The following is a 25,373-nucleotide window of genomic DNA, read 5'->3' on the forward strand; positions in this document are numbered from 1 at the left end:
GAACACCCCCCCCGGGCTACCAGAGACTCTGCAACACTACCACCCCGATTTTGGGGACTGATTCTTACCTGGAGCCCCAGCCGGGAACTTGGTGGGCATGCAACAAAGGCCTCACCCCCTGTGTGTCGGCTAAGGTTCTAAATAGCTCAAACGACTTCTGTGTCATGGTGCAGATCATACCCAGGGTGTTCTATCACCCTGCTGAAACTCTAGAAAATCAGTATGATAAACATCCCACCCGTTTTCGGCGCGAACCTGTCTCCCTAACCTTAGCCGTTATGTTGGGACTAGGGGTCGCTGCTGGGGTGGGTACTGGCGCAGCTGCTCTGATCCAGGGCTCACGACGTTATATAGAACTCCAAACAGCTGTAGATGAGGATCTACGGACACTAGCGCAGTCCGTTTCTAAGCTAGAACAGTCCCTCCCTCACTTTCAGAAGTAGCACTTCACAACAGGAGAGGCTTGGATTGACTATTCCTGAAAGAGGGAGGACTGTGTGCGGCCCTGGAGAGGAATGCTGTTTCTATGCAGACCATTCTGGAGTCATCAGAGACTCCATGGCCAAACTCAGGGAAAGGTTAAATAAAAGACAAAGGGACCGGGAGGCCCAGCAGGGCTGGTTTGAAAGCTGGTTTAATCAGTCTCCCTGGTTGACCACCCTAATCTCTACCATTCTGGGCCCTCTAGTTATCCTGCTCCTGCTGCTAACTTTCGGCCCCTGCGTCCTCAACCGGCTGCTCCAGTTCATCCGAGAAAGATTGTCTATTACCCAAGCTCTGGTATTAACTCAGCAATGTCGGGCCCTCCAAACTGAAAAAATAAATGTTCCCTAAGATTTTAAGGTTAAAATCAGCCCAAACAAGAGGAGGGAATGAAGAAACCTCCCCCTTGTAAGTAGGGCCAGCCCTAACCCAGAGGCAGCCCATCCAGGCGTCTTCCTGAAATTTTAGGCAACTAAAAGCATTCTGTTTACAATAAGAAAACCGTTCCCCCCCCACACACACCCTGATTGGAATGTCCCTGAATTGGTTCATGTTGACCCTCCCCGAAATCAACCTGGATGCCATGCGACTCCCGCGGTTCTTTTGTCTTTAGGCAGTTTCTTTCCTTTTGCCTTTTAAAAGATCCCGGTAATTGCTAATCGGGGCTCTTTTCCTCCTCGGAGGCAGAGAGCCCGTTTTTCGCAAACGTTCAATAAACCCTCTTGCTAATTGCATCTGCCTGTCTGGGTTCTGGGTCTCTGGGGCGTCCACCGGGCCACGTTGGCACCCGTGAGCCAGGGTCCAACAAGTGTTGTCTACACACTTGAGATTCTTTTAAGAAGGAATCTGGAGCTTTTTCTCATGCTTTTCAAGATTGCCACCACCCTGGCAAAAGGATGTTCCCAGCCCGGGAGGATCAGGGAGGCTTCACTGCTGCTACCTGCTGGACTTTCCCACCTGCCTGGGGAGTGTGTAGGCTCCAGGCTCTGGGAGAGAACAGGGAGGGTTGAGTAAGACCATCGGTTCGATCTTGGTTCTAAACTGTATTTGAAAAAACAGAACCAGAAAAACAACTCAGGGTTCACCGGCCTCACATAACTCTTCCCAAAAAGCTAAGTTACTTTCCTTCAGCTTCTAAAAGAGCCAACAGCAAACCCATCCCTTGGAATGCTGGTGTGTCAAAGAGTGGTCCATATTATCCAAATCCTACATGACAAGTCTGTTGTTCCTAAAATGCAAATTACAGAAAGTAAAACTGAGGTTTGGCAAATCTTTTGGTCTGGTGGTGTCATGCGGTGAGGTGTGTCCTGAACGGAGTTGAGTATCAAGACTCCCAAGATGGAGAAAGGTGGATGTGGGACTTCCATGAATATTAAAAGGAACAAAAAAGTGATATAAATGCGTTGTAAAATCCTGTGAACCGAAAGGAATGTTGTCTTTGTGAGCCTCTGTTCCCGTATATTACAAAAACTTGCAGGTGTAGCCTTCCTGTTCTTACAATTTTCCCCTCCCACAGCATCTCATCTAATCCTTAAGTCAACAGAGAGTCACCAGGAAGAAAATGGGTTTGGGGCAAGTTGTTTTTGTCCTCTTTGAAAGTCTTTTAATTTATCTTTAAAATAAAGGTTGTTGTAATATTGGATTCCATAATATATGCATACTACCTGGCATACAGGAGGTGTTTTAAAAATTGTACAGAGCTCCACATCGAGGCAGTTCAGAGGCTCTCCCTAGGGCCCTGGCACTTGCACCTGCCACTCCTTCTTTCTGAACTGTTTTTCCACCTCTCTAAATAACTCAAGAGTATTTACATATAGCACAGTTTACATCTAGCACATTTACAGTTTACATATAGCACACTTAAGACAAAATATGATCCAAAAACCTATTCCATCCACAATGACTGTGAAACCATGAATCAAAACTTGGTCAGCCAGTTCAGTTAGCAAGAAATGGGTGTGGGTTCCGAAGAACTTTCTCTAGTACCCTCCTCACCTAGCAGATATATAAGAAGAAGGACTGGAAAGCTAAGATTATGTGATCCAGAGTAAGTTCCACATCTGGCTGGCCTCCTGAAAGAGAAGAGGGCCCATCATATGCTGGTTTTTTTCTGGGATATTGCATTGGAAATTCAAGCAGGGACCTATAATTGGTGGCGGGGGGGGGGGGGGAGGAAAAGAAACAGTGAGCAAAATCACATTTATCTGGTCTCTGAAATCTGACGCATTCTGCTTAATTTCAGGAGATCCAGAGATTGCAAGGAGCCCAACTCAACTGGAATCTTTCTCTACAAGACAATACACAATCTGGTAAGTTGTTTTTTTTCTTTTCGGGGTTTGTTTTGTTTTTTAAGATTTATTTGTTTGACACAGAGCAAGAGAAAAAGCACCAGCAGGAGGAGCTGGAGGTTAGAGGGAGAAGCAGGCTTTCTACTGAGGGGGTAGCCCAATGCGGGGCTTGATCCCAAAACCCCTGCATCATGATCTGAGCTGAAGGCAGACACTTAACCAGCTAAGCCACCCAGGCTCCCCTACAATCTGGTAAGTTCTAACTGAGGGTCAGAGGATGAATAAGATTATTATGGTCAGAGACAGAAATGTTCAGGATGAGTTCATGGAATGAACAGGGGGCTTTGTTTTGCTTTTGGCATAATTTTGCCCCAAAAGAAGGTAGGACTTCTTTCTAAAGGTCTCCTTAATAAAGGAGAATTCCGGGGATCCTGGGGTGGCTCAGCAGTTTAGTGCCTGCCTTTGGCCCAGGGCGTGATCCTGGAGACCGGAGATGGAGTCCCAGGAGAATTCCTGATAATAACATGCCAGCGGGTAAGGCTAAGCGATGTATCTTTGATACACCTTTATTGAGGTCCATTCTCAGAAAATATTTTATTCCCATTACTTTGTCGTCCACTGATCTCTTCTATGACTTACACTGGATAGAACTGAAGGTCATATCAAGGATTTTATAGGAGCTTTTGAAAATTCTGTTTCCATTCAACCAATGAATATTTTATAAATATTCAAAAGCTGAATTCTATATAGCTGGGAAACCCTATTTCTATTTTCTTTTTTTTTTTTTTTTATTTATGATAGTCACAGAGAGAGAGAGAGGCAGAGACACAGGCAGAGGGAGAAGCAGGCTCCATGCACCGGGAGCCCGATGTGGTTCGATCCCGGGTCTCCAGGACCCGCCCTGGGCCAAAGGCAGGCGCCAAACCGCTGCGCCACCCAGGGATCCCATCTATTTTCTGATTTGTGGTCAGCAAGATGCACTTTGCATTTTCCCCTATCCAGCTCTTATATTAAATATTCAGTTACATCTTAATTTACAGTACACTGGTTTCAACTTCCACCTATACACAGATAATTCATTTACATCTCCAGGGCAGGTCTCAGCTCTAAGCCCCAATCTGTATAACTGTCTGGGGGAGTAGGGGTTCTTGTGGGTTTTTTTATGAGTCTTTTTTATCCTTTTTTCAGCTTGACTCAGGTATAACTGACAAAAATTGTATAGGTTTAAGGTACACAATTTGATATTTTGATATACATTGTGAAATAATCACTACAACCAAGCTAATAAGCGTATCCATCACCTCACATAATTATCTTTTTGTGTGTGGGGTGAGAACATTTAAGATCTATCCCCTTAGCAAATTTCAAGTACAGAATATGATATTAACTGTAGTCACCATGCTGTACATTGGATCTCCAGGAGTTTTTCATCTAGTATAATGAAAACTTTGAACCCTTAGATCAACATCACCCCATTTCCTCCTTCCTCTAGTCCCTAACCACCACTATCCTACTCCCTGCTTCTGTTAAGTGTGGCTATTTTAGGTTTCACATGTGAGATCTTGCAGTATTTATCTTTCTGTGTCTGGTTTTTACTCGGCATAATGTCCTCCAGATTATCCATGTTGTTGCAAATAGAATTTCATTTTTTTTAAGGCTGAAAAAAATACTTCAGCGTGTGTGTGTGTGTGTGTGTGTGTGAATTTCACATCTTCTTCATTCATTCAACCATTGATGGACATTTAGGTTGTTTCCATATCTTGGCTATTATGAATAATGCTGCAGTGAACTTGAGAATATAGATAGCTCTTTGAGATACTGTTTCATTTCCTTCAAATATATGCCCAGAAGTGAAATTGCTGGGTTTTTTTTTAAATATATTTTATTTATTCATGAGAGACACACACACAGAGAGAGGCAGAGACACAGGCAGAGGGAGAAGCAGGCTCCATGAAAGGAGCCCGATGCGGAACTCGATCCCAGAACCCTGGGGTCACGACGTGAGCCAAAGGCAGACGCTCAGCCACTGAGCCACCCAGGCGTCCCAAGAGATTGCTGAGTTTTATGATAATTCTATTTTTTAATTTTTTGAGGAACTTCTATACTGTCTTCCATAATGGCTATACTAGTTTACATTCCCACCAATGGTACGCAAGAATCCCAATTTCTCCATATCTTCACTTGTTAAAATAACACTTGTTATTTTTGTCTTTTTTTTTTTTTCAGAGAGAGAGAGTACAATCGGTGGGGGAGGGGAAGGAGGGCAAAGGAAGAGGTAGACAGAGAATCCCAAGCAGGCCCCACGCTCAGCGAGGAACCCAAAGCAGTGCTCAATCTCACAATCCTGAGATCAATACCTGAGCTGAAATCAAGAGTCAAATGCTCAACTGACTGAGCCAGCCAGGTGCCTCTTAATCTTTTTGATAATAGCCATTTCACCAGGTGTGAGATGACATCTCATTGTGCTTTTGCTTTGTGTATCCCTGTTGATTACTGATGTTGAGCACTTCTTCATATACTTGCTTGGCATTGTGTATCACAGAACCATATCTGTCTCCCTGCTGACAAACTTGTCCTGAACCTACCAAATGAAAGTTTTACCAGGGGCAATGACAGCCTTATCTAGGGCAAGAAATGAGCCTGGTGACCAGGAACTCCACCCCCAGAGAAGTGAATCTGTTTCTCTCTGGTTTTTTGAGGAGCCAGCTTGGGCTCATGTGATGGTCCAGTATCATGTGATGGTCCCTTCTGTATCTGTCCTCCCAACCCTTCTTGGATGAATAAAGCCTGACCAATTTTAGGGAGAATGATTTTGCTCGTCCCTGTGTTGGCCAGAGATGTTGGGACAGTGTGATTTCTGAGTGATTGATTTCCTACAGTGTTGGTTCTTCCCTCCAGGTTGGGAGGTGATAACCACCAACCCAGGAATTCTCAATAAATTTTTATTAAAGGGCACCTGGTGGCTCAGTTGGTTGGGCATCTACCTTCAGCTTGGGTCATGTTCCTGGGGTCCTAGGATCAAGCCTCGCATCAGGCTCTCGGCTTCTTCCTCGGATCCCTCACCCTGTAGTGCTTTCTCTCTGTCTCTCTCTCAAATAAATAAATATTTTTTAAAAAAATTTTATTAAGCAGAAAAAACTATAAATAAATAATTAATTTAATGGCATTGTGATAAAAATGTAATCTAGATAAGACTGATTCTTCATATTTGTGGAGACTTGCTTAATGATGGATGTGTGTGTGAAAAGAATTAGTCTCTTTGTAAGGGGTAAACAGAGTTTTATATATATCTATTCAATCAAATTTGATAACTGCATTGTTCATATCTTCTATGAGTATCTCCTATATTTTTATACCTGATCCATCATTTATTGACCTCTTTGTCTAACAACACTTGTTTATATGTTTTCATGCTTTATGAGGTTCACTCATGGTTTGAATTACTACATGTTCTTGTTATTATAAAGTGATCTCATTCTACCCCCATAATGTTTACTAATAAATGAATATATACATACAGGTTTTATTTTGGTACTTACCTGATTTTTATTCTTCCATTCTTTTAGTTTTTATTTACTAATTGTAGTGTTCTAAATATGTCTTTTGTCTATAGAGTGTACTTCTACATTTTGGTTTTTTTTTTAATCTTTTTTTTTAAGATTTTATTTATTTATTCATAGAGATGCAGAGAGAGAGAGAGAGGCAGAGACAAAGGCAGAGGGAGAAGCAGGCTCCACACAGAGAGCCTGACATGGGACTCGATCCAAGGTCTCCAGGATCAGGCCCCGGGCTGCAGGCGGCACTAAACCGCTGCGCCACCAAAGCTGCCCCATTTTGGTTTTTTTTTTTTTTTTTTTTTTTCATTTTGGTTTTTTTAATGTAATCCAACAACCTCTGATTCTTGAGTGAGGAAGAGTTAATCTATTATATTTACTCCATTTACTGTACATTTTGATTTATTTCTACCACTTCATTTGAACTTTCTATTTTCCCTGCCTTTTCTTCCTCTTCTTTTTGTTTTATTGGATTAGATACATTTTCTTTACTCGTTTTCCTCCCCTCTCCTGGTCTAGAAGTTAAATATTCAATTTCTACTTATTTACTGGTTATCCCTAAATTTAGAAATACATATTGGATTTAACAAAATGTAAAACTAACTTCCTTGTCAAAAAATACAAAGATATTTAATATTTTAATTCTGACTTCCTTTTCCATGACTTCTATATTATTATAATCTAGAATTTTGGTTTCACCTTGTTTTCTGCTGCCAAGTTAGTTAGTATAAATATAATTTTTATGTAATACTTGATGCAATACTTGTTTAGATTTATGCACTTGTTTACCAACTTCTTGCTCACACTTCATTCTTGTATTTCACTCCTAGCTTTAGAACTTCAATGTCACTCCACCTTAACAACATCACTATTGTCAGAGAGTTAATTTAATTATTGATATAGCCTTCCATTTTTTTTGTCTGTCTGAAAAATGTATTTATTCTGCATTAATATTGGCCTGGTAGTTTAGCTGAACTAAGAATTTTTGGTGGAGAGTTATTTTCTCTTAGTACTTTAAAATGTTCTCTTTTCTTCTGACATCTATTATTTGCAATTGAAAATTCTCTGTTCTATAGATGATTCACCTATTGCTTAGAGATTTTTAAGATCTTCTTATCTTTACTATTTCACAGTAATATCTGATTAGCTGTGGGTTTGACTAGTTTTGCCTATTGCATCTAGACTATTGCTTTACTCCCATTCTTTCCATTCTCTCATATATATGCACATCTTCCATATACACATGCGCATGTATGTATATACACATATATGTGTGTGTTTCACTTTATCATTATGTCCTCCATATGTTTTACTATCTCTATACTATTTTCTCTTTATAGTTCTCTGATGAATTATGGTAAAGTTCCTAAAATCCACCTTCTAGTTCCTAATTCTCACTTAAGCTAGGTCTAGTCAACTATTTGTCTAATTCACCAAGCTATTATCTACAACTATTTTTCATCTTAAAATCTCCTTTTGAATCTTTTTTCCAATTTGCCTGGTCACCTTTTTTTAAAGATTTATTTATTTATCTAGTTTAGAGGGGGGAGAGCGGAGGGAAAGGGAGAGGAAAGAAGCAGACTTTCTGCTGAGCACAGAGCCCAACACAGGGGCTGGACCTCATGACCCTGAGATCATGACCTGAGCCAAAAATCAAGAGTCAGAGGCTTAACCCACTGAGCCCCCCAGATACCTTTGCCTGGTCACTTTTTATGTTACCTTGTTCTTTTCTCATGTTTTGTTTCTTTATTTATGTTTTTAATATTTTACACATACTTCTCCTATAGTCTCTATCAGAGTATTCAATTTTATGCCACTCTGTAGGTCTAATCCTGATGAATGTTGTGTCTATTGAGCTCCACTAAGGGTGATTTGCTCCCACGTGTGTTTTCTATTTTTGGACTGTGAGATGGTCTTACACAGCACTTTGTGTCTTCTGTGGGGCTATGTTGAGTCTGTTTTACTCCAAAGTGATTTTACTATTGACCTTCCAGAGTTACATCCAACCAGGGACCCATTTTTACATTAATCACTCCCCTTATTACAATTCTCTATTCATTGGATTTTGTTTTGCTCTTAGAAGAATGATCAAAGACCCAAAATAACCTCTAAAGAACAGTACCACCTGACTGCCATCTACTTCCTGAGCATTATCTCCCACCCATTCCACCACTTATTCCACTCCAGCCATACTGGCTTCTGTGCTTTTCTAGAATGGACCAAACTGTCTCTCATCACAAGGCCTTTGTACATGCTGTTTATTCTACTGAGGGTCCTCTTTCTTCCCTTCTTATTTTAGCTAACTTCTACTATCTAATATCTCAGTTGAATAATTACTCCCTTAAGAAAGACTTCCCTGACCTCCCAACTACCCTGACCAAAGAACAAGGAAAATCTATCTATCATAGATTCTGAGAGCATCAAATACCTCTCCTTTATGGATCTAATCATGATTTATATGTGCACATGTATTTATTAATGAGATCGCTTGGTAAATACCTGCCTTTCTCACTAGAACTGCCTCAATGGATCTGAGACCATTTCTATTTTTTTTCACCATGGTATTGCCAATTGCAGCCAGGGCCTAGCATATAATAGGTGCTTGTTAAAAATTTGCTAAATGAATGAGTAAATAAAGAAATGAACAAGTTGGGCAGCCGGGGTGGCTCAGTGGTTTAGCGCTGCCTTCAGCCCAGGGTGTGGTCCTGGAGACCTGGGATCGAGTCCCACGTCAGGCTCCCTGTAGGGAATGGAGCCTGCTTCTCCCTCTGCTTCTCTCTCTCTCTCTCTCTCTCTCTCTGTCCCTCATGAATTAATAAATTAAATCTTTAAAAAATAAAATAAAATAAATGAACAAGTCAATTTACAGAGGATCGATTTCCCTAGGAATCATCTCTCTCCTCTTAAGCACTGGTCTTTGTTTCTTATACCATGACTAGTGGGGATCCTGGGTTCTTTTCTCATGTTGTTGACATTGAAAATGTTTATGAAGCATGACAGCATCATCCAAGATGATGACTACCCATTCAAGTTCCTGACACCTAGCAGAAGGATTGACTTTACTATATTTCTAGTGATTCTTGGCCTATCCAGCACAATATAGGCTTCTGGGTTTATTATTTTACCATTTCAGCCCATCTTCATGAAAGTGATTCCCTTGTCCTATATCAATCACAGCAAGATTTTATAAAATCTTCAAAGGCATGAGTTTTGCACCACTACACTTAGACAATTCACAAAACCTATATAAAGCCCTTCTCCAGTTGGCGTATACAAATTGTACAACTTGGCCGTCTTAATCTTATCTACAGAGACAAAGGAACACACATATAGATGTCCTTCGGAGGGGAAATTCTCTTTGCCACTTGAACCAGGTGCTCATTGACCCCTTGATTCTGTCAAGGTCTCATGGCCTAGATCTTATTTCTGTCCTCTAAAGATCACCTGCTACGTATCTACCTAAGTAACAGTTAAGGCTCATTCCAGCTACAAATAAGGCCATATTTATGTATGTGCACTAGTTCACTGTGCATATGTGATAAAGGCCTACATCTCTGTGAAGTATTCAAATCATGGTCAACTCTCTCTGAATGACATTTTTAAGACCTATTTAATATCTTCTGTAAGAACAGAAGGAGCCCATAAAAAGCACCCAGTTTGTCCTTACAAGTTCACAGACAGCACAATGAGTGACACGTGTACCTATAATTGATTCTCTGGCTCCCCAGGCTGGCTCCTCTTTATTTGCCAAGACTCCTGTTTCCTCCATCTTGCCTTATTTCCCCAACATCTTCCACTCCTTCACATTCCTTGTTCATCTCCCTCTCTAGCAAACAACTCATTTCAGAATTATTTTTGCTGATGCCTACATGGCACTTTCCTGACTCATTCAGAGTGTCAGAGCTTTGAGTAGCCACTGGGACCACCTCACCACACCACTCCTTTTGTAGATGTCGGCTCTGCCTTCAACACAGACCAGGATCCAATCACTTCCCATCTCACTGTCTGTGCCAGCACCCTGGCCTCATCCCTCATCAGCTCTCACTAGGGTCACCGCAGTCCCTCCTAACCAGACTCCCTACTTCTGCTCCTACTGCCTTACTATGTCTGTCTGTGGACAACACAACAAAGACTGGCATCTTTTCCAAAGACGTGTCCCACTTGTCACTCTTGACAGTATAGGGCACTTCCTGGGCCTTTAGAGTCCCGTTGGGCTGGGGCTGGGGGCACACACAGGCTTTTCTATTCTAGCCCAAAGAGCAATGAATTTCACAACAGTGCTTTCCTCCAAAGCTTAGGCTGTGTTTAGAATACCAAAGTTGAGAAAATTCTGATCTAGTCACCATTCTAAGTTAAGACCAAAGTTAATCTCATATATTTGCCCTTTCTTTAGGAAAAATATCAAGCTCCGTGGGAGCTTCCCCTCTCAACTGAATTTTGGATTCCCCTTCTACCTGTTCCTAGAAACATGCCCTCCCTCTTTGAGACTATTAGCAAGAACTTGGTCAGAGAGCTTGGAGACAAAGACCTGAGGCCCATGAGATGCCTGTCGAATGCCAACCAATTCCGTCAGCTGGCAATATTACAGAAGAGGAAGAAGCGCTCACCCTTCTGGGAACAACCTGACATTCCAGCCGAATACACCCTCATGGACCTCCTGGAGCCAAGTTCTTCAGTTCCCGGTATTGTCAACAAGGGCAAGGGGGCAAGGAGTAGAAAACACATGTGCTCACAGGCAGTGCAGGATCCCTTAGGCACCCACACAGGTCAACATCAGGGTTGTCAACAAGGGCAAGGGGGCAAGGAGTAGAAAACACATGTGCTCACAGGCAGTGCAAGGATCCCTTAGGCACCCACACAGGTCAACATCAGGGTTGGTTTTGCCAAAAGGCACTGGGCAAGAAACTACAATACTTAAAAATCTAATATCAGGACGCAGGCATTTATTAGTTCATCTAATACTTAGGATAGCTTCTTAAGTCAGGGACATTATCCCCACTTACAGAACTGTGAATTGAAACTTATAAAATAATCTGTTCCAGGTGATACACCCAGGAACTAGTAAAATTAGAATCCAAACTCAGATCTGTCTGGGTCCATAAGCTTAACATTTTCTGCTCCAGGGTGCTGCCTCCTGGGACTAGAGGCTGTGCGTGCTACAGAGGAAAGATGACATTGTGGATTCCCTGTACCAGTGCACACATGATGTCACCACAGCTTAGGGTTTGGGATGCTATCCTCTGTTATCCAACCCCTAGGCTGATTCAAACATTTGCCATCAGCAATAATTTATACTTAATACATTAACTGAGGGGCACCTGGGTGGCTCAGTTTGTTGAGCGTCTAATTCTTGATTTTGGCTCAGGTCATGATCTCAGGATCATGAGACCAAGGCACCCACCACCCCCACCCCCTGCTGGGCTACGTGCTCAGTGAGGAGTCTGCTTAAGGATTCTCTCTCCCTCTGCCCCTACCCTCTACCCCCTCTCTCTCTCAAATAAATACATCTTTAAAGGAAAAAAATAATTAACCATTGATGTGATAGCTTCTCAACTGAGAAATGTAAATGAATTGGAGGGTCAGGGCAACACAGGACTCAGCCATTCGATTTCCATTCAGTTTCCCAACCATTCTGGAGTAAATTCTTGGCTGAACCTAACGTCATCTTTTCTGTCCCCAGAAACTGCTGTCATGGGACCGTTTCTCTTCAGGGACACTGTGGTCCAGCAGGGACAGGTTTCTGCCAACGTGACCACTGGGCTAGAAATGAATGTGTCGGGGAAAGCTACTGTGTTCCATGGATCCTCCCTTCAGGTTCAGGCTGTTACAATCCCACCCCATAACTGGAAAGACCTTCAAAAGAGGTGAGGCCATAGGACAGGAAAGAACTGGTCAATGAGGCCCTTGAACTCTCCTCATGTGCCAAAAGGCACCTCGCCGGCTTTACTGCTAGGCTCGAGAGTACAGAAAATGACATCTCAGACCATATTATTCTTCTTGGGTATTCATTCATTCATTCAACTAATACTTATTAGTTATCTGGTATATATTGATTAAAACAGTAATTACTAGGACGCCTGAGTGGCTCAGCAGTTGGGCATCTGCTTTTGGCTCAGGGTATGATCTGGAGTCCCAGGATCGAATCCCACATCCAGCTCCTTGCTTGGAGCCTGCTTCTCCCTCTGCCTATGTCTCTGCCTCTCTCTCTCTCTCTCTCTCTCTCTCTCTCTCTGTGTGTGTGTGTGTGTCTTTCATGAATAAACAAATAAAATCTTAAAAAAAAAAACAGTAATTACCCATAACTGTGCTGTCATGTGCTGGGAATAGAATAACGACAAGACCAATAAAAATCTCTACCCCAAGCCACTTATATTCAGTGTGGACAGGCAAAGACCAGGGAGTGAGGAAGCAGGAAATAAAAAATAAATTTAGGGATCCCTGAATGTCTCAGCGGTTTAGCGCCACCTTTGGCCCGGGGCGTGACCCTAGAGTCCCCGGATGGAGTCCCACATCGGGCTCCCTGCATGGAGCCTACTTCTCCCTCTGCCTGTGTCTCTGCCTCTCTCTGTGTCTCTCATGAATGAATAAATAAAATCTTTTAAAAATAATAATAATAAATTTAAAAAGTATTAATTTAGGTGAGACAAAGAATCTGAAACTCTCTGTGCTTAATAAATAAAGTATGCAGCAGTGTCCTGGGATTCCACTTATCTCCATGTATATGGGCACATGGGCAAAGGTAGGTATCAAATGATCCTCTAAGTGCTTAACAGACAACTTCTTAAATCATCTTAAATAGCGTGTTTACAAAGGCGTGTTACATTGTTAGGTAAGCAAGTAGTTAAAAAATCACAGTCCTTTTAGAGACTAAAAGTTACTTTCACAAGGTATTGGACAATTTTTGTTTCCCTGGGTTCTTACAAGGCCCTTATTAAAAATGACATTTGCAAAGACTGCTTATGGTGCAAAAGAGTATCTCAGATTCTTATACTGCTCAGAAAGAAACAAAAAAAGAATTCTCAGTATTTCAGTAGGGAAAGAGGCAATTTCTAGGATACATTTTAATTGCTAGCTCTGAGAGAAATAAGTAAGCCTGAGGTCAGACCTTTAAATATGGAGGCATTGAGGGGGAGCAGTTGGCTATTTCTAATAAATGGGATGTGGGCATATAATGTGTTCAGCTGTGAAGGCGCTTGCAGATCATGATAGGAGCTCTGAGATAAGGAATAAACAGGACAAAGAGAAAGAGACACTGCTGGTGGTTGGTTAGGTTTCTCTGTGGCACTAACAGCTGAGCTCAGACCCCAAAGAATGATGGAAGCAAGAAGGAGCAGGAGGAAAGGGGTTCAAATGAGGGTTTAAAGGCCCTGGGGCATGGAAGAGCTGGATGATGATTCCAAGGCCGGGGGGGCGGGGGGGGGGTGGCCAGGGAGGCCAAACCTTAGTCAATGAGGACTAAAGTGATTCAAAGCTTAGGAGGTAAGTAGGGGTCAGATGACACACCCCTCGGATGCCTGGTAAGAAGTCTGCATTTGTCTCCAGGGGCAACAGGAAAGCCCCCACTGGATGCTCAGTACTGCCTGCAGTGAAAGGAGAATTTAAGGATCTCTCAGTATTCTGCACGCCAGGGCACCAAGCCCAGCGGGGCCTGGGATAGAATCTGACTTGAGTCTCAGAACTGAAATGGGGATAGACTTTTGTCTTCAGCACTGCAGGCCTTCCGCATCCAACCCACCTACTAAGGACAGTCAGCCCATAAAGCCCACCTGTGCTCATGGAAAATAATCCAGCATCAGCCTTGCCTCAGCATACTCTATCCCCCTGCTCCACAAGGGCACATGGGGGGTGTGAGGCCAGCTTTGACTACAGGGCTTTCTAAGCCCTGTTCTCAATCACCTGGACTCATCTACGTCCAGTCTCTTTCTGCTGAGAGGCCCTAGTTACTAGTGGAAAACTACCCTAACAGGACGAAAACAATTTTGGAAAATGCAGCTACCTTTCATCACACGGGATGCATACTGTCACACCCATACCCCTGTCAGAGAATGGGGGGCCTTCCATTGTGCATATCAGAGATGTTCTGGTGCCCTAAGTAACCTAGCCTGTAAGCTAGTATCTTCCAGATGCACTGTACCCCATCCAGGTTCCTAGAAGAGTAATCTAGAATAACCTAAGAAAGCATCCCTTTTCCGCTATGACCTTTCTCTTCCCACCTACCCCAGGAAAGTGCAAGATCCAGAGCTGCTATTTCTGGTGAAGTGCCGGGACAGACAGGATAATCTCTATGTGGTGACAGACACCGTGGAACTGACCAACACTACTGTGCTTTATGACAACAGAAGTGTGAATGTTTGGGGAAGCTGCTCTCTCCCTTTTGATACTTTCTTCAAGGTACACGGTTGTCCTGAAGTGGGTTGGGAACACAAAGAGCCCGGCCAGCCCGGCCTCACTTCCCAGGGGCTCTGCATCCTATTAGGACCCGTCTTGGGGGGTGCAATGAATGGGTCAGCATTTCCCACTTCTCATGTGCCGAGGAATCCTGACTCCTGACCTGAGAGTATATTCTGATGTGGTCACTTTAGTATTTTAATATATATGAGATTATTCTATATTGATAAAATGAAAAGAAATTTAACTATTTGCAATGATTATATTTGCTTTGGATAAATGATGGATCCTGGATACTCTGAAAGTATGGCTGCTCTACTACATACATGTGCAGCTCTGTGGCTGCAAGAAACAAGGGACCACACAGTACAAAACCTTAGCAGTTCAAAGATCCTAAATACTGTGATACCCTGACTAGAAAGTTTTCTGGATTGAGATTAAATATCTTCGAGCACATCTGATGCACCTAACTTATAATATCCACAATTTTTTAAAAATGGTTTAAACACAAGTTCATCAAATATTTAGTCAACATGAACCATGATTCAGGGACATATAAAGTGTGTATGTGTCATAGTGGACATTTTATACACAATCTATTTTATAGGTAATATGTCCTCACTTAAGAGACTTAGGAACTAAAAAGACAGGACAAAACAAACACTGAGATGTGCACTAACTTTCCCAAGATCTATGAATGAACCCTAGAGGAGGACACGGCACCACCCAGTGGTCAAGAAAGTCTGAAACAAAACTCAACTCCAGCTTGGAGGATTATTTCCATGTTCAGCTGTTTTCCCGCCTGTTCAGATGGGTGGACTGGGTTTTGTGAGGACAGGAGAAGAACACCCTATGGCATTTTGCATAGGGCAACTGCCCAGCTGTGTGTCCGGCTGCCATCCCAGCTGTTCACAGCCAGTGCCAATCTAAGCATGGGCTCTTGGGCTGTGATGCTGTTAAACAGTTTACATATCACCCCCCAGCTCATGGCTGCATCAGAGTTTCCCATGCCATTGGTTTGCACTTGATTCTCTTAGGTAGTATTTGACTCTCCAGGACATTCAAATAATAGGGCTGAATTCTGGGAAGCTATTTACTCACTAGGTTGCCTGAGAATGAATGGTATTCATGGTTCTGAGATAGGGTTCCTTCATACATAAAATTAAATCCAACACCTACATAAAAGTCCACTATAATACATTTTGACTATCAGGTCTCTAGAATATAGTCATTACTATTCAATATGATGGTTAATTTTATGTTGCCAATGTGACTGCCCCATGGGGTGCCCAGATATTTGTTTCAGTGTTACTCTAGGTGTGTTTGGGAGGGGGTTTCTGAATCAGATTTAAATGGGTGGACCGGTAAAGCAGATTATTTTCCCCAGTCTAAGTGGTCCTCATCCAATCCACTCAAGGTCTGAATAAAACTAAAGGCGGAGAGAGACTTCACTCTCTGCCTGAGTATCTCTCATCTGGGACACTGTTCTTCTGACATCAGACTCAGATTTGCACTATGACAATACACCATGGGCTCTCTCAGTTCTTTAGCCCTTAGATTCAGACTAGAACTATACCATTAGTTCTCCTGTGCCTGCACATCTTGGGACTTTTCAACTTTTATAATTGCATGAGCAGATCCCTGACAATAAATCCCTTTAGGTAGATAAATATATAGACAGACAGACAGCCTACTGGTTCTGTTTTTCTGGAAAACTCAGACTGATATACTCAGTAAAGTTTATTCAGCTTTTTACTTGATTTTAGGACAGAATGATAACTTCCAAGCTTTCTACATGCCAGATCAGAAACCAAGAGTCTAATTTTTTTAATAGAAAAGTCAAAAGATAAAATCAAATTTTCCCCCAAAAAAGTAAGCAAAAAGAGAGGGAAAGATTAATTTTAAAATTTAGAGAGTTAGTCCAGGAGAGAAATGGAAAACAGAGAAACACAGTAAAATAGGGAAAAGTATCCAGGAAATACTTCAAGAAAGGTAAGACCCGAAGCATATGCTCCTCCTTGGAAGGACCAACAGGAGGCCAGTTTCCCGGGTTCATAGGAATTAACTGCTAAAAGAAAGATCTGGAGTGAGGAGAAGCAGTCTCCCCAACAGTAAACAATGAGTATTAACTTAGATATTGGGACATGAACATTTTAGGAGGAGTGGAGGTGGGGCAGAGAGAAGAGTAGGACAATGAAATCCTCATCATCCAAAGGAGAAAATAACTGAATATACTTCATTTTGGGGGGGGGGGATCAAATCACTGCAAAATAATCATGAAAATGAGAAATATAAAGGTAAATACTGAACCAAGAAGGAAAAAGAGCAGAACCTGGAAATCAGGACCAACAGAGGGTGAGATCAGGGGGCTGGTGTGTTCCTTGATTATGAGCTTTCTAGATCTACCTGAGTTTTAAAATCACATGCATATGGGGCATATTGTTTGCTTTCTCTCCCCAGGGTCAAGGCCAGGGAGAGGGTCTAAAAGTGAGAGAGAAGACACTGATTCTGCCACAGGGCACAGTGATGGCCTACAAGAGGAAGCAGCTGGTTTTTAAGGAGAATGGCTGGGGTAAGCAGAGGCTGAAAGAGGCAGATGGGGAGAGGGAATCTGCTTCTCCTCAGAAGAGAAACGAGAGGGAAGGAGCATCAGCATGCTTCCACCCACTGCTCTGCCCATTCATGGAGAAGGCTGAGGACATTTCCCAGCTCTGGGGTCACACACATATCCCACTACCCATGGCCCCCTCCCAGCACAGCCTGGAATGCTGCTATGAGGAGACAGAGTCTCCCATGTGGAAAGGGGCCCAGTGCAGAGGTGACCTTAGCACTGAGCAAAGTGCACCCCAATCCCACCACCTGTATTCATTCAAGGACTCACTCAAGCCACTCTCAGCAGCTTACCTGGGAGACCCCATAACCTGAGGTCAGAGCCCATGAGACACCAGCAGGATCCCAAACAAAACTGCAGACATAATGCCCTAGGAGCAGAATGCAGGGTTTTATCTACACCTCTCCCTCTCTTGCTAGCCCCAGGCCCCCAGCACACACACACTCACACACATGCACATGCACACATATACTCACTCACCCACTACTCTCTACAGTAACCTCACTGCAACATCTTGTCTCAGCACATTTCTTATATGCAGCTATGAAATCACTCAGGAAGAGGGCAGGATTGGGAGCACACAGGTGAGGGAGGAGAGCTCAGGGAATAGGACAAACGGCAACAAACAGACAATCCTACCCAAAGAAAGGAGGACAGAGCCAATTACCTTTACCTTACAGAGCCAGTTGTCCAATCTCAGAGCGCACAGTGATCAACCGACGTGCTTGGTCAAAAGGCAGGCTCCAGGGTCCTCTTCAGAAAATTGAATTCCGAAGATACAGAATCAGGCCCGGGGTTCTGAGTTTTAGCCAGCATCACAGGTGCCTATGACGGGAGGGGTCCCCAGGCCACGCTGAGAAAAGCTGCCATGCCTGGCCTGGACGAGGAAGTCTGGGGCTGCAGGTGCAGGAATATGAAAGAGTCCAACAGGAATAACCTTAGCTCTCCTGGCCTGACTTCTTCCCATCCAGATATTCTCATCTCAGATGACGACAAGGAGAAGACCTTTCCAGAAGGTGAGCTCCAGAGCTGGGCAGGTTCTCTGCCTAGACGCAGACCCTGCTGAAACCTGACCCCCTTTGGATGCTAGGAAGAGCCCTGCATTGGACTCAGCCCCCACAGACCCATAGGGAAACCTTTCCAGCCAGTCTCCTTCACTGCCTCCTACTCTCCCCTGCCTTTGACCTTGGCACAGGCCCCTAGCCACTGAGATAGGGTTGTGGGGGTGCTGCCTGGGTCTCCATATGCCTAGGCACCAAGTCACCTGAAGTAGTGGGAAGAGGTAAGAAATCCAGGGGTGGGGGTAGGAAGAGGAGGGAGAGCCGTGGGGTTAGGGCAGGGGGAGAGGAGAGTAAACCTTTGTGAGTAAACACTTCTCTTTCTTTCCAGAGAAACTGCGCTACCAGTCGAAATCACTTCCAAGTGAGTGGGTGATTTTTGAGCCAGGACGGTGGGACTGGATCCTCCATGACGCCACCTTGCACAAAAGCCCCCACGTGATTGCCTCTGCTGCCCTTACCTAAGGCGGGAGGATCTGGCCTCTGGGCAAAGGGCAGGAGTAGAAGGAAAGGAGGGGGTCAGGGAAGTCGGGACAGAAGGTCAGAGAAACCAAATGGCTTCAGAAGTTAACTGTTGGATGGGGAATGTAATTTCTCTTTCAGGCACCATCAACAGTGGTTTCATCCGCCTAAGAGGTGAATATGTGTTTGCTGGAGGTAAGGATAAGGATCCCATCCTGCACTCATCTGGTGACCAGGGCAGATTGCCCTGGGCCTTTGCCCCCACTGCCCCCAGGGCCTGGTCCTAGTTTTTATGGAATAGGAAAGGTCCAGGAAGGCCAAGGGGGTGGAAGGATTGACCCAGGTTGGGGCAGGAAGTTTAACAAGAGGAAGTGGTAAGAGGACAGAACCCTCCAAAGGGTCTGAAAAGCATATTTGAGCATGAGAAAAGAAATGATCACTTGTGATTCTCTTTCCAGGAAGAACACAGGAACCTTTTAGGCAAGGTGAGTGCTTATTAAGAGGGAATTAAGAGGCCTCTGGGATAGGAAACTGCAAACCTGAGAACCCAAATTGGAGTTTCCGTGCAACTCAGAAAACTGAGCTCTACGTCCAGATATACGCTTTGGTCAGCTCCACTTATTCGTTCTTTTATTCATCTGTGCACGCCTGCAACAAACATTTACTAAGAACTTACTGGGCGAGGAACCTGGGAGGCCCAGTGGTTGAGCATCTGCCTTTGGCTCAGGTCGTGATCCCAGGGTCTTGGGATCAAGTCTCGTATCAGGAGATACGGGGGGGATTTGCAGGGAACCTGCTTTTCCCTCTGCCTATGTCTCTGCCTCACTCTGTCTCTCATGAATAAACAAATAAAATCTTAAAAAAAAAAAAGAGCTGGGCAACAGGCATTATTCTGAGCAACCGGGATACAGCAGGTGAACCAAACAGAAATGCTTGTTGTCACTGCAGCCTCCATTCTGGTGACCCCTCACTTAGCAGATCATCTTGAGGTCACCTGACATCTGCTAGGAGAAGCAGAGAGCCCCTGAATCCATTCCTTGCTTAATTCTGTATGGACATAGACAATACAGGGAGAATTACATGATAAGGGTAGCTCACGTGTACCCAGAACTACCCCAAGCATTTTATATACATAAACTCAACTGAATCCTCTTAACATCCCCATTTAACAGATGTAAACCCAGAGCACTTGAGATCCTATTTCCCAGAGCCCACTATTAGAATCCACGTTATGTCAGATATGTCCCAGTAATGAGCACCTAGTCATTTTCTTCCACTTCCCATGACCCCTGTCCAGAATCTCCATCTCTGCTCCCTGTATTCTAAACCCCCCTCATCTCATAGCACTAGGATTGTCTATTTGCTAGTCTGTTATTTTAACTCTTTCCGGAGATCAAATGTGCCATCCACAGAGATGCTTTAGTTGATAAAAGGGCTCACACTGGTGGGAAAGGGCTGATCGTTGCAGGAATGTTCTAATCAAAGAATTGTACCCCTTTTCTGGTTGATGCTGATTCCTGAGAGAAGATTTCAAGCAACTACATGAAGAGATTTTCCAGGAAGTGGAGGCCCTGGACGAGCTCTCAAAGGACACTCAGGATGCCATATTCCGTAATATCCTGAACACGCTTGGGAACCGAAAGGCTTTGCTGGAACTTATGGACAAGGTGAGGGGTTCCTATAGCTACTGAGGGCTGATCAAAAGTGGTAAAAGGGGCAGGCTTAGGCGATACTGCTACCAATGCACATGGGGGAAAAGGAAATGGGACAATGCCAGGGGAAAGAGTAGGATGTCAGAGATCTAGGACACTGGCCCCAGGCACAACAGGGCTAGCGAGTACAGCTCCAAATATTGGGGCTGAGGGCCCTGCACAACAGGGCCAAATCCCCTGGGGCAAATAAGGCCCACTGACCCTTACAGCTTCATCAATGACTTACAGACTTAGAAGACACAGGCCAAATTACTTAACAATACTAGTTGTAAGAGTAGTAGTAGTAGTAGTAGTAGTATCATATTACCAATACTACCAGTCTCCTACAGCTGGATGGGGACCCCTTTGATCCTTTGGATGGCTTTGGTGGCGAAATCCTAAATGAGACACAAGAGGACACAAGAAATCTATGGATCCAGGGAAGATCCTCCATCATTTACCTCCTCGAAGCCATAATAGGTAAGAGTGATTTGGGAGAAATGTAGGAAAGTCAAAGGTTTGGCCTGCAGACCTCCTGAAAGCCATGGATTAGATGCCACCTCTCCAAAACCCTTCAAATACCATGATCTTTACCCTCACATGTCAGCTCTCTCCAAAGTCTGGAGGGCTTAGGGAGATAAATTTGCTGTATTAACAGAGAACCAGCCTTAGGTTTAGAAAGTGATCTGCCCAAGTACATCCAACAGATCATTGTGGGTGGATGATTCCAGGCTCCAGCCTCAGAATCCCTTCCTCTGGACCATGGTATGTAGCATCCTGGAGACCATTCCAAGAATAGGAGGAGGACTTAGTACAGGGAAATTGACTTCCATGTCCAATGGTTTGTTCTCCTGCCTCAGAGTTCCCCTCTCAGGAGGTCTCCTAGTTCACAGTGGGGAGAGGAAAATCTGATTCTTCATCCCTCTCTTTCTCCAAACGTCCCTCTGTTCCCAGTGCTGAGTGATACCCAACACAATCTGCTGGCCCAGTCCATGAAGAAGAGGATCCTCCTCCAGCAGCAGGAGCTGGTGAGAAATCCCCAGGGGCCAACATCCAGGAAGGAGGGTGAGAAAATCAGAGTTAAGAATGGCTCTGATGAAAAAAAGAGATCATGATGGAGGTTTCTGCCAGGAAGGGAGATGGGATTTTGTGTGGCAACTGGGAAATCCCTGGCTGCAACTGCCTCTGGGGAACAGTCCCAGAGGGTATGAGTCTATCTCAGGAGGGTCTCCATTTCCATGGCAACCCCTGCAGGGGGGTCCCCCACAGTTCTAAAAGAGCTATATAGTGAACCCAGGTCTGGGAACCCAAGGGCTCTGAGTCATATCCCTGCTTTACTCTAAGCAGTTACCATTTGAGAATTGCTCTCCCTTTCTCCACATACGTACATGTAAATATATATGTGTGGGCAGACATCCATATATATATATATATATATACACACACACACATTGCACACATGTGCGTACATGAATACGTATCCTACTCCAGATGCCACTATTCTACAAGGGAAACGTTAGTATAACTGTCTAGCAGCTGAAAAGCCAATGCTCAGCATTTTCCAATAATGTGTCCACACTCACACTGATCACAGGATATGACCTGGATATGACTCCTGGTCCACTTGACTCCAAAGCTTTTGTCCTTTTCAGTTACCCTGAATGACCCTCTTGGGATCAATTTTCTCTTCCCAACCTCAAATGCTAACCTGTAACGTGGGATGCTGTTTATTCTAGGTAAGGAGCATCCTGGAGCCCAACTTCAAATACCCTTGGAACATCCCCTTCACCCTCAAACCTGAGCTCCTTGCCCCACTCCAGGGTGAAGGTCTGGCCATCACCTATGGCCTGCTGCAGGAGTGTGGCCTGAATATGGAGCTGAATAGTCCCAGGTCAACCTGGGATCTGGAAGTCAAGCAGCCCCTGTCTGCCCTGTATGCGACCCTTTCCATTCTGCAGCAGCTAGCAGGCAGTCAGAGAGGCCAGGCCCTACCAGTCTATACTGGAAGTGTCCCTGATGAGCTCAGAGGACTTAGGACCACAATTTCTGCCACTCTAGGTCAGACACAGCCAGGAGTCAGTAGACTTGAGGGAAAGTTCTGAAATCACAGAAAGATCTGTACCTTGATGAAGATTCATGCATTTGTCAAAACTCATCAAATAGTATCTAAAGATGTGAGCATTTCGCTGTATATAGCAATGCTACTCCAAAACAATGTAAACCAATATTAAACGCCAGTAACAATATGAATTGTTTGGGGTGAGGTGTACTGATATCAGCAACTTACTTTGAAATACATCATAAGGGACGCCTGGCTGGCTCAGTGGTTGAGCATCTGCCTTTAGCTCAGGGCGTGATCCTGGTGTCCTGGGATCAAGTCCCACATCAGGCTCCCCAGGGGGAGCCTGCTTCTCCCTCTGCCTATGTCTCTGCCTGTCTCTAATGAATAAATAAATAAAATCTTTTAAAAAATGCATCATAAAAAAATGCATCATAAAATAAGGGGACTAATGAATGGATAGAGAGACAGATATCAGATTTTAAAAACAAGAGGTTTTCTTCTTTTTTTCATTTAAATTTAATTAACATATAATGTAGTAGTGGTTTCAGAAGTAGAAGTTAGTGATTCATCAGCTGCATACAACAGCCAGTGCTCATTACATCCAATACCCTTCTTAATGTCCATCACTGTTACCCCATCCCCCACCCCCCACCCCTCCACAACCCTCAGTTTGTTTCCTATGATTAAGAGTGAGTCTCTTATGGTTTGTCTCACTCTCCGATTTCATCTTGTTTTATTTTTCCCTCTCTTCCTCTCTGATCCTGTTTTGTTTCTTAAATACCACATGAGTGAGATCGTATGATAATTGTCTCTCTGATTGACTTATTTTACTTAGCATAGTATCTTCTAGTCCCAACCATGTTGTTGCAAATGGCAAGATTTCATTTTTTTGATGGCTAAGTAGTAGTACATCATATATGTACCATATCTATATCCATTCCTCAGTCGCTGGACATCTGGGCTTTTTCTCTTTTTTTTTTTTCAATTCTTGAAACATTTTGTATGTCTGGAATTGTTTCAAAAAAAAAAAAAAACCTCTCTAAAAAGGCGGGGAGGGGGCGCTTGGGTGGCTCAGTTAGTTAAGCATTTGCCTTCAGCTCAGGTCATGATCTCAGGGTCTTAAGATCCAGTCCTGCATTGGGTTGCCTACTCAGTAAGAAGTCCGCTTCTCCCTCTGTCCCCCTCCCTAGCTTGTGCTCACTCTCTCTCAAATACATTTTTAAGATCTTTAAAATAAAATTAGCTCCCTCAAAATTATAACTGTGTACTGATCATTATGTGCGACTTTTCCAAATTATGCTTTTTTGAGCTCTTTTAAAAGGAACGTTGAGGGGCACCTGGGTGGCTCAGTTGGCTAAGTGTCTGCCTTTGGCTCAGGTCATGATCCCAGGATCTTGGGATGGAGCCCCACATTGGGCTCCCTGCTCCGTGGGGAGTCTGCTTCTCCCTCTGCCTTGGCTCCTCCCCCCTACTTGTGCACACGCATTCTCTTTCTCTCTCAAATAAATAAATAAAAGCTTAAGAAATAAAAGAAACATTGAGAGAACAAAATAAGATGTCTTAGAAATTAAAACTAATATAACAAAAGCCCAATAGAAGGATCAGAGGGTAACGTTGAGGAATTTTTCCCAAAAAGTAGAGTAAAAAGTCATAAGGTGAAAAATAAGAAAGAAAAAATAAGAAATTGAGAAGAGTAGCTTAGGAAGCCTAACAGCTGGTTAAAACAAGTTCTCAGGGATCCTGGATGGCTCAGCGGCTTAGTGCCTGCCTTCGGCCCAAGGCGTGGTCCTGGAGACCTGGGATCGAGTCCGCATCGGGGTCCCTGCATGGAGCCTGCTTCTCTCTCTGCCTATGTCTCTGCCTCTTTCTGTGTCTCTCATGAATAAATAAAATCTTTAAAAAAAAAAAGTTCTCAAAATAAAAAGAGAACACACACACAAATGGAAAGGAAATCAACAACAAAATAATTCAATAAAATATTCCATAACCAGAATATGAGTTTCCAGATTTAAAGGGCCCATCACATACTTGACACAAATGGATGAAAATGGGCCCATACCAAAACACATTTGGGTGATGTTTCAGAACATGCAGGACAAAGTAAAAATCCAGGGAAAAGTACAAAGGTTATTTACAAAAGACCACAAATGAAAGAATAACTTTTAAGTGGGTACCTGGGTGGCTCAGTCTCGGGGGCCTGAGCTCAAGCCTGGCCTCCAGCTCTGCACTGGGCAGGGAGCCTACGTGAAATTCTCTCTCTCCCTCTGCCTCTCCCCTGCCTCTCTCGGTCTCTTAAAAAAAATAAATAATAATAACTTTAAATTAAAACCACACAACAAACTAGAAGCAATAGAACAAGGACTTCCTACATTTTGATGGAAAATTATCTCTAGAAGTCTACATCAATTTGAAGGTAGAATAAAGGGCATTTTCAGGCAGATTTTTTTTAAATTACTATGTTCCATTTTCCAGAAAGCTATGAGACAATGTGATACAGTAAAATGAGAGAGACCCAAGAGGAAGATATTGGCTACAGAGAAAAAAAGATTTAGTGTAGAACAGAGATAGGGGGATGCCCAGGATGACAGTACGGGGGCCAGAAGGCAAGTAGTCCCCATCTGAGCAAAGAGGAAGGCTTTGGGGGAAATTTCTCCAGAAGAGGAAATTGATAGAATACCTCAATTCTGAGGTATTTAATACAAGATTTAAGGAACTGGCAGTTTGGATTTGATTAGATACAAACACACTGAAGATAGAAGGAAAAATAAACAAAAAA

The 25,373-nt window shown here is 43.6% G+C and overlaps 1 protein-coding gene across 5 annotated transcripts in view; it reads left to right on the plus strand.

Annotated features, from left to right (window-relative positions):
* The window catches only part of LOC129502584 (gasdermin-C-like), a 32,116-nt gene extending 8,324 nt beyond the window's left edge, over nt 1-23,792 (plus strand). For 2 of the 5 annotated variants that reach the window (XM_055314305.1, XM_055314303.1), the window contains exons 2-14: nt 2,726-2,792; nt 10,790-11,007; nt 12,006-12,189; nt 14,548-14,716; nt 17,174-17,285; nt 18,296-18,340; nt 18,714-18,746; nt 18,986-19,039; nt 19,303-19,329; nt 20,372-20,511; nt 20,886-21,015; nt 21,490-21,563; nt 22,272-23,792. In XM_055314305.1, the coding sequence (XP_055170280.1) occupies nt 10,794-11,007; nt 12,006-12,189; nt 14,548-14,716; nt 17,174-17,285; nt 18,296-18,340; nt 18,714-18,746; nt 18,986-19,039; nt 19,303-19,329; nt 20,372-20,511; nt 20,886-21,015; nt 21,490-21,563; nt 22,272-22,637 (1,548 nt within the window). In that variant the 5' untranslated portion in view covers nt 2,726-2,792; nt 10,790-10,793 and the 3' untranslated portion in view covers nt 22,638-23,792. Of the gene's footprint in view, nt 1-1,416; nt 2,531-2,725; nt 2,793-10,718; nt 11,008-12,005; nt 12,190-14,547; nt 14,717-17,173; nt 17,286-18,295; nt 18,341-18,713; nt 18,747-18,985; nt 19,040-19,302; nt 19,330-20,371; nt 20,512-20,885; nt 21,016-21,489; nt 21,564-22,271 lie in introns of those variants that run through there. The other 3 variants (XM_055314304.1, XM_055314302.1, XM_055314300.1) reach the window with 2 other exon arrangements.
* Nucleotides 23,793-25,373: the final 1,581 nt, after the last annotated feature.

The sequence above is a fragment of the Nyctereutes procyonoides genome, unplaced genomic scaffold, assembly GCF_905146905.1.
Source record: "Nyctereutes procyonoides isolate TBG_1078 unplaced genomic scaffold, NYPRO_anot_genome, whole genome shotgun sequence".
Taxonomy (NCBI): domain Eukaryota; kingdom Metazoa; phylum Chordata; class Mammalia; order Carnivora; family Canidae; genus Nyctereutes; species Nyctereutes procyonoides.